Source organism: Pteropus vampyrus, unplaced genomic scaffold (genome assembly GCF_000151845.1).
Source record: "Pteropus vampyrus isolate Shadow unplaced genomic scaffold, Pvam_2.0 Scaffold5, whole genome shotgun sequence".
Taxonomy (NCBI): Eukaryota; Metazoa; Chordata; class Mammalia; order Chiroptera; family Pteropodidae; genus Pteropus; species Pteropus vampyrus.
The window spans coordinates 1,576,720-1,590,333 of NW_011888786.1; the positions used below are offsets into that span (position 1 = coordinate 1,576,720).

The window sequence follows — 13,614 nt, forward strand, 5'->3', positions numbered from 1 at the left end:
GTTGCTGTCCAGTAGAGAGCGTCTAATATATCTTGACCAAATGATGAAAAGAGACGATCTGCTACCTAAAGAGAAAAATTATTGGAAAGGTGTTTTTTAATATTCCATTTAAATATGTTACTAAAATTCAGAAGCGACTCGAATGCTAGAGATCTGACTTTTTAAATCCCTGGAAAGTAAGCTCAAAGCAGGGTCTTGGTTTACCTATTCCCTGATGTGTCTTTATTCCCTGACACAGTGAGCGCTCAAATTCTCGTTTTATTTGATGAGTCTTTGTCTAATTAGCTATATTTGTAACAAGAAGAGTCTTACGTGCTGGCGAAAATAAAAGGGAGAAGACACATCAAAATCATCGTCCCTCTGGTTTTAACTCTCTAAATTCAAATTCAGGATTTAAACTTAAATTCTTTACAACAACTATATCATTTGACTCACTCTATTCATAGCACTGTAAACAGCAGGAGCTGTAACTTGTTTGAGGTTTATCATATAGAATACAATGTGCAGAGTTACTTCCTAAAGACATTTTCAGGTACTGATCTCCGCAAATAGAGTTTGATAAATAAAGAGAAGCCCATAAAAAAGAAGGAGGAGGCCATATCACTGTGGGTCCAGCCTTAACGGCACACGCGCAGGAGAAGGCCGTCCCGGGCGCTCTGTCTCCCGTGGCGCCCACAGTCTCTGCTCTTTCTCATCACGGCGTGTACCGTTTCCTAACATCTCCCACCTGCAGGATACAAGCTCCGTGAGACCAGGCTTTGTTCACCTCTGCATGCTCAGGTCTCAGACAGTGCGTGGCACACAAGAAATGTGAGTTCGAGGTCTGCTGAGAGGAGGCGGCGGCTACCACGCAGGAGCTCGGCCCCATGCCTGCCTGGCGCTGCGCTAAGCCCTCTCCATGGGCTGTCTGACTCAATCCTCACAATTCCCCTTGAATCTGCACTGTACAGACGAGAAGTTGAGGATCAGAGACATCTGATGACCAGCGCCATGTGCGGGGTAACCAGGACTGGAGGCGGTTCCTCTCTGGACCAGAGCCTGGGCACGTCTTGGCTGCTATGCTTAAACCACATTGTCAAAGTGAGTCCACAACGTAAGTATTAATACCATTTGATCCTTTGATCATCAGTTCATAACCCTTTTTCTTGACCTATTTCCTAATAATAGTAATAATACCACTTTGTGCATTTTTTAATACTACTTTAAAACTACTTTGCTTTGCAAATCAGGAGGCATCCAGGTCCAGTTTGGGAGTAGGGAGAAGCCCTTGTCACCTATAACAGCCCAGAGCGAAGGCAGGGCACTGGCACCAAGAGCCACCTGACCAGCAGAAGGAGAGGAGATGGTCAGGCCCCTCTCTCTGAGACAGGGAGGGGAGAGCAGGATGGCCTGCTGCTTCACAAACTTCACCCACAGCCACCGTCCGCATCCTACCTGAGGGGGCAGAGCAAACGCACGGCATCGAGCCTAGAACAGGGAAGCTGGGGGCGGTTTGAAATCACCTCAGTCAGTGAATTTAGGAATAACCAAGACGTGATGGGAGGCTCTCGTGGACCACAAGAGTGCAGCCTCCAGCAGAAAGGCCAGCAGCCCCCACATCGCCCTATCTGTGTACTCATCAGGAGAAATTCCTTCTTGGCTAATTTAAGATAGGCGGTCCTTACTTATGCTCCTTTAAAGTAGTATTAAAAAATGCAATCTGAATCTCAAAAATTTATTATATAATGTAGGGTAGCTTACTATTTGAAAAACTTAAGATTCTGCTTATAAAGAAAACATTGTTTTGCTTTGCTAATATATATAAATACAGATTTTCACATCCTGACTTTTTTAAAGTGAGATATATTAAAACTGTAAATACTTGGAGAAATTAGGAAACATTTTTACTTGCTCTCTATAAAAATGTCAAAGCAATTTAAAATATAAATTATAGCAAACATATATATAATTCTAACATTTTCTTCATAATTTTTAACGTTCTAACAAAAAGTAGACATGGGTTTCCAATGAGTTTGCAAAGCAAACTTCTCTACCAATTGACAATTCACATGCATTCTCAAGGGCACTGATGCCTCGGTAGCAGGAACCCTTCTTCCCTACTTGAAGACCGTGCCCTGACCTGCTACCCTGAGTGTCCAGGACCAGCAGCACAGGCACCAGGTCGTTAGAAAGCCCAGACCTACTATACCAGAATCTGCATTAACAAGGTCCCCACGTGACTGGGCAGACACAGAAGGCCGGAAGCACCCTGACTAGAGCTGGCAGGAAAGCACTCTGTACAGCAAGCCCGTGCGGGTGGGGGCTGGACTGAGCGGGCAGGTACAGGGGGGTCCTGCTCACCTCCAGCATGTTGTAGATGATGTAGAGCTTGATGACTGACTGCCCCCTGATCAGGTGATACATCATGGAGTAGTCGACGTAGTGCATCATAAAATAGCACATGACCAAAATGACACCCTTCAAAATGTCACACACCTGGGCAGGCTGAAGTAAGCGTCTGTCTCTGCAACATATAAGTAATAAAAATATGAGTTTTACTTTATAAATTCTTGAAATAATCTTTATTAGACATATGGTGGCATACAAAGGCAATAAAAATTGGGTCAATCTTTTAAAAACTTCAAACTAACAAAAAATGTCATATAACTGAGTACTCAACGGTGTGAAATTTTCTGCCCAAGTACAGAATATAAAGATGTTAAACCAGAATTACTATTAGAAATGGGCAACCTGGACGTGGTTCCATAGGGTAGCGGTTAGCACGTCTGCTTTACATGCAGAAGGTCCTGGGTTCGCGCCCCAGTGGAGCCATGGTCCATGGTCTACGGCCATGCCACCCTGTACAAGCCCGATGTCTGATCTCGGAAGCTAAGCAGGGTCGGGCCTGGTTAGTACTTGGATGGGAGACCATCTAGGAAGACCAGGTGCTGTAGACATAAATAATAATAATAATAAAAAAAAGCAAGAAATGGGCAACCTTGACAAGTGAGCACAGAGGGCAGATGTCTGCGGACAGAGAAGTTTAAAGCAATGGGCATCCAAGACTGTGACATAAGCCTGTAACCGCCTCGTGAAGCCCAGAGGCCGGCTGGATCAGTCTTTTTAACACAATGTTTGCATCTCATGCACGTTGTTTTGTACTTTGTCCTGTTTACTTAGTGGCATAACGTATTTTTCCATATCGGTTCTAAAGCTCATAGTAACTACCATGTATCACGGACAGATTTCCAGTCTTTTGAAACTACAAACCACGATGCAGTGCATATGTCACGCCTCATATGGGAAAGTGTATTTGTAGGAAAAATTCCAAAACTGGAATTCATGGCTATGTTCACCTGACATTTTGGTGGAAGCAGCGGAACTGCCCTCCACGGGGGTCGTACCAGCTTACACACCAGCCAGAAGCACACGAGAGAGCGGGCAGCCCCTGTGCATCGATTCAGTGTTTGATCAATTCCTGGCTCTGTGCCAATCCCAGTGGTGAAAAATGGTATGTAGTATAGTTTCAATGTTAATTTCTCTCATTAGCAGAACTGATGTCTTCTTAACGTATTTAAGCTATTTATGTTTTCTGCGAATTCTCTCCTTACATCTTTTTCTTACTGGTTTGTAGGATAGCTTTTATATTATAGAAATTAGCCCTCTGTGAAAGGAGTCAAAAATAGTTTTTTTCCTAATAATATGAGCAGAATCGTGCCTTACTTGAGGTCAGGGTATGAAAAGCTAAACCTAAATTATGAATGGAAACATCTTACTGAGACACAGCAAAAAATATATTAGGAAAGAAGAAACTTAGGGTTTCTTTCACCGGATATAAACTCCTGAGAATGAGAAAGCAGCTTTCTCTACGTCTGCTGCAGGCTGATGCCTCGAGACAGAAAATGCTCAGCCCCGTCGTGGCAGCTTCGACGTTCAGCACCATGGACCAAAGGCCCCGAACACTTTCCTGAGGAGCTGCAGAATCCCCCTTCTACTCACAGCGACAACATGCTGACACCTCCCTGACGGTGAGCTCAGCCCTCGGAGACCGTCGGAGCTATGTACTCGCTGGGTCCGGTGTCTCCAGCTACCTATTCTCTGGAGCCCCTTCTGAACCCTCGTCCACTGTGAGGTCAGGGGGCTCTTTCCCTCCAAATGTCCTTGTGGAGCTCCACAAGGAATCTGTACGTCTTCCAGGGACTGGCAGAAGATTGTTTCACGAGGTAACGACAATGCAGGCACCACCGACTCTGAGAGCAGCTCAAACAGAAGCTCTTTCTGATTTTCTACGGGGCACACTGCACGTGGTTTTCAGTCACGAATGAATTTCATCTGTTCAGGGAGAATATGGGATAGTGCACAAGTCCTAGAAAGGGGCAAGTTCTGTGAAGACTGTCCCGGCAGGGCTAGAAGTAGATGGGGAGACACTGGGCTGAACCAATGAGCCTAGAGAGGCAGAGGGGTCAGAATTTGTCTCAGATGACATGTCTCATAAGAATGTGTCTCATAAGTTGAGTGAAATTACTCTTAGCAGTTGAAGTTTGGGGCAAAATTGCATCAAGGACAAAGCCAATCAATCTGTCATCATTCTCTGTCCCTTTTTCTCCAGTGCTATCCCTCTCTCCAGGCAGACTCTGCCCTTTGTCCTCATGCAACCCACAGTGAGGTCATCGCTCATCTCCAAACATCTAGCCTCTGCCAAGGGCGATTCTCTGCCCTCACCCCCACAGGATTAAAAACGGAAGGGGGATTACAACTGTCGAGGGTTGGAGCTAAATACACTTTTAAGTCAAGCGATGAGAGGACGAGACATCTTGAACACTCCTGGACTTCTGGCCCACGTGTAACTGTCTCTTCTGCGACAGCCAAGGGGCAAACGAGGCGTCAGCGTGGAGCACGCCACCCACCTCCTCCTCTGAAGTGGGAGCGCAGCAGGGCATATGCTCAAAGTCGCAAATCACCAACAGTTGTAGGCCTCTGTGTTTAGGAACTATAGGTCATGTTTTATGAATGAAAGAAAATAACAGGAACGAAAAGTAAGGTGGAATGCATGAATCTGCATTAGTTACCAAAATGACCTTGATAACTAACTAAAGTAGAAAATCATACTCAGAGCTTTTGGTACTAGATTGGCATCTACTTAGTTAAGGGATCTCAGTCAAAGCAATTTTATAAGAGATAAAGGGCTATTTAATGTATATATCAATTGTGTTTCTTTATAAACACTTGTAGCAAAGGACCAATGCAATGCGTCAGTAAATCTATAAAGAACTATTACATATAACACAATCACTGTTAGAAATTAGAGCTACCAAACACAGGAAATCTATATCCCAAAATAACACAATAGCATGCATTTTGAATCAAGATGATAATTAAAACTTTTAAATTTAGCATAAACAATTTTAGTGAACTTTATCTTGCCTAGGATTAAACCAGGTTGTACAAACAACAGAAAACTGTGTAAACACCTCATGCTACAATCCAGTCACTAGGTGATAGGTACCATTCTAAGTGCTTTGCCTACAGCCAGTTTAGTTCTCACAATAATCCTGTGAGGAGGGTACTATCGCCATCGCATTTTACAGATGGGGCAAAGAGCGGTCACAGGCGCCTGCAGCTGGGCAGCTGACGCGGTAAGGGCTGGGGCAGGGCGTGCACTTGGCAGCCTGGCTCCGGAAGGCAGGCTCTTCACGACCGTCCCGCACTTCCGACCTTTCTTTAAAAGGAATTTAAACTTACAGGAATCAACTCAGTACCTTTTATCTTTCAGCATAATTTAATATTCTGTATCACCATATTATCTATTTGGAAAAATTATTGTGCTAAACAACAAACATATTTATTATCTTGGCTCTTTATTTCTAAAAAGAGAAAACACAGGACAATGGACCACTGGGTCCACTGCTTTCCATGCACTCCCTACTCTGGTGAAAGAAAATCTTCCCTCACAGTGGGTTGCTACAGAGTATTATTCAAATAAAAAATAAAGGAAGCAGAACTCTTAAGAAACAAAGGTCATGTTTTCATATAAATGTACCTGTTAATGAAAAGATTAAAAAAATAAAATTGTAAGTTGGCATTTTAAAAGACATCTGTATGTACCATAGGCTCTCTGAGTAAACGCCTAACCTCAAAACACGTTCACCTGGTTTATAACATCTTGAACCAGTCCCAGTATTTGTTTTCTCCTCTGCTAGGATATTTTTAGATGACATTCTGATAAGCATTTCCAACTCCATAAGAAGCTAATCCACAGCCCTGCTAATCAACTCTAAATTGGCTTTTGAACAATACTTTCAGGCCCAAGTTCTTCCTTATAAATACCTGGTAAACAGCAGTTACTGGAAATTCATTTCGCTAATGCTGAAAACCCCATACGAAGGCATAAATAAGTGGAGTAAGCTGTTGCACAGTGAAAAACACACTAATCTAATTTATAGGCTGGCTATGAGTTACTACAAGACAAGTCATACTAAACAAGGTATTCACCAGAACTTAGAATTTAAAAAAAATTTCAAGTTAAAGGAGTCTTCCAGAACCCAAACTTTCTACATTTCTAAATTTTATCTTTTACTCGAATCCTTCCATTGGATTTGTATAATTACCAACTGAAGCGTTCCTGTTTCAAAGGGCTCACAAATGCATGGGAACAGAACAATATAGCAGGTATAGAAGATCAAGGGTAGGCTTTTTCCTCCCTCTCTTTAGAGGAAGATAGTATGCTAAGATTAAAGTAAAAACTAGTCTTGGACAGAAAGATCAAGAAGGAAGAAGAGACAACACCAATGAGCTCAAGAGAAATGGGGTAAGACCCTGCCTACTTAATTTTCAAATTGGTGTTGAAACATGCCAAGGTATCAGTATGACATTTCATTATAAAACACACAGGCTGGATCTTTCTCTTTCTCTACCTCCTTTCACATTTTAAACTATTTGTGGTACTATGGAAAGAATGAAGAAATATAAACATTACTGAAATAAAAAAAAGTAAAATGTTAAATATGGTTACAATTATTCAAAGAGAAGTCTCTTTATAATTTTAAAGTTAACTGGAATAAAGTATTGAGATTAAGATGTTTTCCTTAATTAGAAAACTGAAAATTTTAAATCTTAAGTTTTCATGACATATGATAAAAAAATAATTACTAAATGTTTAAACCGAATGATTAGAGTTTTCCTCGGGCTTCAAAATAATTTCAAACTGTATTAGAAAAAAAGTAACTGGCTTGATAAAGCTACGCTGGGTGTTTAGAGCGACGCAAAATAAAAACTGCGCGTGTGGAAGGGACGAAGCTCAACTGGCTGCTGTGGCGTTCGGGACAAAGTGTCTGCTGCGAAGTCTGGACCGACACGTGTGCGTGAAGATTGTTTACTGAGCGATTTTTCCCACGTCGGGTGAGATCACGATCAGGGTCAAAGCCTGAGTGAACGTGGACGGAGCTTCGCCGCCGAGCGAGGGTGGGAAACCACACACACTCCCTCAGGATGGTCCACCCCGGATGGGCGGGTGGGTCTGCCTGCGCTGGGCTTTTTAATTATTATAATTAATATTTGTTTGTACTGATGTCAATGTGGCAGAGAGTATAGAAGGAAAAATCAGGGTTTTACTCACCACAAGGAGTCCCTGTGACACCACATTCCATTCTATAAAGGAAGTGAAAGTGCTCCTCCCTTCGGTCTGATTCACGAGAGAGAAAGAGAGAGAGAAGGTTGTAATGTTGCTACGCTACTCAGAGCGTCATGGCGAGGAAAGGGGACAACAAAACTCGATGTTATGAAGACTCTCTAATCAAACAAATATACTGCTCTCTACAGATCAGCCACTCAGGTCTGCCCTGGTAGGAAGAAATGACAGACGCACCTGTTTCCCCGGGGGAAGTAACCTAGTGCTCCCCCCACCTGTGCCACAGGGGTGGCGTGAACCTTCCAGGCCCAGGTTAAGGCCTGTGTCTGAAAAGAGGAAAATCTACCAAGTGTGTGTGTGAACTACCTCAGTCTTAGGTGGAACTATCTTGAAGGAGGTAAGGCACAGAGAGGAAACACAATGGGTTAAGAAACTCTCAAGCATTTTACATTCATCATTCTTCTGGGAGACAAAAGCTTTCTTATCAGGTAAACTCTCAAAAGAAGAAGACACTAATTGCCTCTTAAAAAAAGTCCAAGAAGCCTCAAATAAGAGTTATGCCTAAAACCATGGCATCTCAGAAAACTGGCTTGCACATATACATTTACTCTAATAGTAAAAGAAAACTACTCTAGCATCTATTACTTAAGCCTACTCGACACTTATTACTGTCTAATATGTCTTAAAAGTTTTCAGAAGTAACTATCAGTTCTTGGCACCAGATAGTATCATTTTTCTCTATATCTCCCTTCATTTTGTGACTGAGAATTCTAAAACAAAATGAAGTCACAAGTTTTAGGAAGAAGGAGGAGTCACAAAAATTCCAGGCAAGTTAAACCTTTATACGATTGTCAATTCTTTACTTATTCTATAAGTAAAGTTGGAAAAATTATGTTTGGTATCTCTCTGAGCATAATACAGAGCAGTCTACTTTTCTAAAAAACAAAAAAAAATACTTTCATTCGTCCAAGAAACACAGATGCCTCATATAATGAACCAAACTTAATTCTGATTTCCATGTCATCATTAAAAAAATTACCCTAATTCAAGAAGTATCTCGAATGTTTTTCTAAAATGATACTACTCTATCTGGGAAAGAGGAAAGAAATACACAATTGAATTTGCATTTAAAGAATTTGGTTGTGCTTACTTTGGTCTATAATAAAATATCTAGAGACAAAGATTTTTCAAGATTGTTAATGCATTAGGAATAGTTCTCACTCAGTATTTTCGAGACGACCAGGGACAGATGGACACCTTTTATGGAAGCAGTGTATTCTCTGCAGACCGCACGCACAACTACGGAGTCAAGATAATTACCCTGCAAACGTCTTAAAATGAACGATATTTTAATGGTCAAAAGCTGGCAACATGCCCACCAGCAGAGCAATCATGATGAAGGCGGGTCTCCATAAGAGCTGCAGCATCGCCCGGCGCTCAGCCTCAGCGGGAGGCAGACGGTCCTTGTGTACTTACTTAGTTGTCACACTGCCAAAAACCAAAACCAAAACCAAAACCAAAACCAAAACCCACCGCAAGTTTGCAGAAGATTTAGGAATAGGATCAAAGAATAAACTCTAAAGCAGAAAATCCGGGAGGCCGTCAGCTTTCAAAAACCTCTCGCTAATGCTGTACCAGATGTAACTCTGCAAGAAGGGAAGGCGAGACACGAATCTCAACCATGAGAAGGAGGCAATAATATTATTCTATACGAATGTGATACTGAACGAACAGTAGCAGAGACAAAAAACGGTTACTGTTTTCATATCAGCATCTGGATTAGTTTGGCAAATGTCCTTTCCCACCCTCCACGGGTAATAATTTCAAAGAACTAAGAGACTAGGAAGATAGTAATTTTTTTGTTTTTTTTTCTTTAATAGAAAGAAGACTGACATAGAAGAGAGTGAAAACAAGAAAACAGAAAAAGAAAAAAAAGAATGCAGTCGACTTCTCTGCTGGTCTCTTTAATGTCTTCTTATCCTTTTGAAAATAGAAAGTCAGACTGAAGAAAAGAGCACTTTTGCTGAAAAAGATGGAACATAATACAGCTACAGGCGAGACAAATCGAATAATCTTTAATGGGAATAGAGAATGTTGGAAGAAAAGCTATAAGAAGGCAGAATTTGGCTATTTCTAAATAATAATTTTGTAAAAATAAAATGTATTTTTATATTCTTAAAGTATTTAAGTTGTTAGATGTGATATTAACCATAGCTTTCTTGATATAATTTTTCACATTATATTTTAAGTTTCAAATATTTCAAGTTTGATAATTTAAAAAATAATGCTCAAAAAGACATTGTTTTCTAAACTGCCAAAGAAAATATAAATTGCAACCCACATTACTGTAAACACCAATTACTCAATTTTGATGAAGCAAACAGTAGGCAGCATTATCATATTATGTAACCTAGCCTACACTTGCACAGAGTATTCAAAATTGCTGAAGTTCTGTTGTATAATTTTAACTGCATTTCATATTTTATATATAGCATATATTTATTAGCGACAGCAAAAAATATAATTATTCAGTTGATTCAAACTGCAGAAAAGCAAAAACTGCACACGGAAACTTAATGTGAGTCTTAAATGTAGTGACAGGCTGCCCTCTAGTGTCATTTTCGCCAAAAAACATTGAAAACAGAACACACTTTTTAAATGTTACTGAAATTAATTTAGATTGAGAAGAATAAAGTAATATACAAAAATAATCATCTTCACTTTATGTGCTAAAATAGTCTTAACACATATAGAAAAGGCTGGCTCCAGGGACCCCCTGCCACTCACGATCAAGCACACTCGGGAGGAGAGGACTTAGAACTTCACAGCCCCCTGCAACACTTTTAGTTTTTGGAATAAAACACTGAAAGACTTCTCTAATGCTGCTGTGGTACCCTCCTTTCTCAAGTGACAAGGGACACACAGAATTGATAGTTTGGATGCCTGTACAACAAGAAGCTGGGTCTTCAAATAAGAGCTTAAAAAAAAAAGAGGCCCTCGAAACCATTGCAAATCCCCACCGTCACCTACTTAGTGACCCCCACCGTGTGTTCACATACCCACGGAAGGACCCACTCCAGGGGAGAGTCCTTAGGTTATGTATCGTTTCAATGCTTGATCTCATCATGCCAGTGGCCACAGAGAACACGATACGCCTTTAAGCCACTCAAAGATGGCTAGACCACAAACTTGCCTTACACTGTTGATTGAAGAATAACTAAAGAGTAGTCTAGTTCATAGCATAGATGTGAAAATTCTTACATGACGTTATTTTATGTCAGATAGCTTCACCTGGCTTTATCTACATGTCCAAGTGTCCACCCTTGTCATGCAATCACACATGAAGATTTATATTTAAGTAATGTCTTATTAGATTTTTTTGTGGTCTTTTGAACAGGTAACTGAAATAATGATTTTATTGAGCTCCCAACAGCGAGAAAAGAAAATGGTATATGAGGTTAGGCTTTGCCACCATTAAAGTGCCATGCTACGAATGTCTTAAAAAAGATTCTTATGAATACAGCCTCTTAAAAACCTTCCCAAAGGCATAAGGGGTGTACCTGAATGGCTTAAAGCTGATGGTAAATTCCTAAAAAGATTCTCCCATCTGATTAACATGTAATTAACAAAATATATAACATAATTCTCTCATTCTGGAAGGAAGTAAGGGGTTACAGAATGTAAAGTATCACATGTAAGAATGATCTTAATTCTTACTCTGAGCAATCTTGCAAAGAATTTTTACTCTTTACAATATGATCATCATGATCAATAAATTCTTCCAATTTATAGTAGAAAGATTTCTTCTTCATTAAAACCGAGTAAGGCTCTTTTTTAAAGGAACTATATGTTACTCAGTGCTTATTAATTATTAACTATATGCTCGTTTACTACTCTCAAAGAAAATCTTCCATAACTTTCCTTTAAAAATAAATCAACACATAATTCTATACACTGACCAATAATTTTTAACTCAGTTTCCATGGTTAAGTTATGGATAATAACTATATATTTTATATATCATGGGATAGTCATCTACTTTATAGTTAAATGACATTTCACACGCTACTATTTCAGCATTTTAAAGCTTTTTTGGAATAAAATGTACTTAGGAAAATGATACATGTTAGAAATGTAACTTGGGCAACTATGCCAAGAACTACGTAATAATGGTACAGGGAGTGGGCTGCACAGAGTGGAGACACGCTGACATAACTACACAAAAAAGAAAACTACAGTCCAAGCTTCTTCTAACCTCAAAATTCACGTAAGCTTAGCATTTTCATTTTACTGCTCCTAGTTTTGGTGAAGAAAGGGAAGGGAACTAACCTCTGTGAGCCGGGCACTCCTACACTGGGCATTCTTTTTACGCCCCCCAATTTCTGTGGTAAAAGATGCTGGGCTCCCAACATCCCCTTTCTACTGATGGGGGAACCAGCTTCGAGAAGTCAAGTAGCTGCTCACAACTCACCAGCCAACCAGTGCTGCCTCAGGCTGTCTGGTCCCTCCCACTCGGACAAGGGTCTTCAACAGGTCTGCCCTCTCACAAATTAGAGGGAGACTCACCTGTCATCAGTCACTGAGGCTCCCTAGGCCACTAAGACCGTGACTCTCAATGGCATGGAGGAGGAACCCCTGCAGTAAGGGCTCCTTAGGAGATTCTTATACCCCCTGCACCCCAGCCTAGAACTCAGCCCCCCTCACTTTACAGATGACGCCCAGGTGGCCAAGGGACTTCGGGAAAGTAAAGGTGCAGGGCGAGGCAGCACCGTGGCGATGAGGCCCTTCCTTCTCTCTCAGCTCCTGGCCCCTTCTACGCTCCCTACACGTAGCTTCCTGCGTCAGGAACATTCATTTACTGGCCAAAGCAAGGTTCTGGTTCAAAATCACTCAGAAAATAAATGTACGTTACAAAGTACAAATATTATATAAACATATACTTATCAAAAAGACAAACAGCATTATTTGTGAATGAAAGTGTATGAATTATCCCTATTCTGCAAAGATTGTCCATGTCATTATTTAGTTTAACAACTACTAGTAGTAAAAATAATTTAAACATCTAAAATAGTTCATAATCTTATACTCACCTTAAGCCATAGCAAGGCAGAGTGAAGAGCCTGAATAGTGCCAGGAAAACTCGTAAAGGAAGCAGGGTGAACACGTACAGAAATGCGTCCAGGCACAGGAAGATCCCAAACACCATGAGCTGGATTTTAAGAGAGAAGAAAACAAAACAAGACGTAAAATAAATATTCTCTAAATAATTATAGATGAAAATTTCAAACAAGGAATTTCTACACTTGGTGGGAAATTCATTTCTCGTAACTCAGATATGGGAATAACAAGTTAATAGTTCTACCTGTGTATATGAGCCATATTTTAATGAAAAAAAAATCCTTTTATAAAGTACAAATCTGTACTTCTCCAGAGCCTTTGGTTTACCACTTTCAGAAGTCAATTACTCAAAAGACAAGTTGCCCTTGACCACAGCTTCAAAACACCTGACGTGGCTTTCTGAGTACTTCCTCAAACTTCCAAGATGTTGCAGACAATCTTTGGATAAAGCCTTTTAACTCTAACTATACTCTTTATAATTCTATTTCCTGTGTCATGGGTGGGAAAGACTGAAATATACATTGTATTAAAATATTGTTTACGTTAAAATATGTAAAATTCCTTCTGAATACAGCATTTCATGTGCACTTGAACATGCCACATTCAGAAGGAATTATTCTCAACTGGAGGAGTAGCTGCTAATGTTTGCATCTCTCCCTCTTTCTCATGCACTTACCACATCCTTCCTATTTTTTTGTAACATTGTACATTTTTACCTGTTAAATGTAACATTACGTTTCATTGGAGGGTGGAGTCTTTTGATGCCTTGTTGAAGTAGCCACATCCAGGCTACCAAACTCTGTAACTTAAGAGTGGTGACTTCCTGTATATCTGACACACAAGCATGGTACTATGTGTATGCCCTCATACCTAACACTCCAAGTATCCTT

At 40.5% G+C, this 13,614-nt stretch overlaps 1 protein-coding gene and 1 pseudogene across 4 annotated transcripts in view; one reads left to right on the forward strand and one right to left on the reverse strand.

The window, feature by feature from the left end:
- The window catches only part of TAPT1 (transmembrane anterior posterior transformation 1), a 48,292-nt gene that overhangs the window by 20,965 nt on the left and 13,713 nt on the right, over window positions 1-13,614 (reverse strand). For 2 of the 4 annotated variants that reach the window (XM_011364922.2, XM_011364912.2), the window contains exons 2-3: window positions 12,697-12,815; window positions 2,420-2,503 (exon numbers count right to left, since the gene is read on the reverse strand). In XM_011364922.2, the coding sequence (XP_011363224.1) occupies window positions 2,420-2,503; window positions 12,697-12,812 (200 nt within the window). In that variant the 5' untranslated portion in view covers window positions 12,813-12,815. Of the gene's footprint in view, window positions 1-2,340; window positions 2,504-7,594; window positions 7,661-12,696; window positions 12,816-13,614 lie in introns of all 4 variants that reach the window. The other 2 variants (XM_023534035.1, XM_023534036.1) reach the window with 2 other exon arrangements.
- On the forward strand, window positions 2,821-2,936 carry LOC111744187 (annotated as a pseudogene).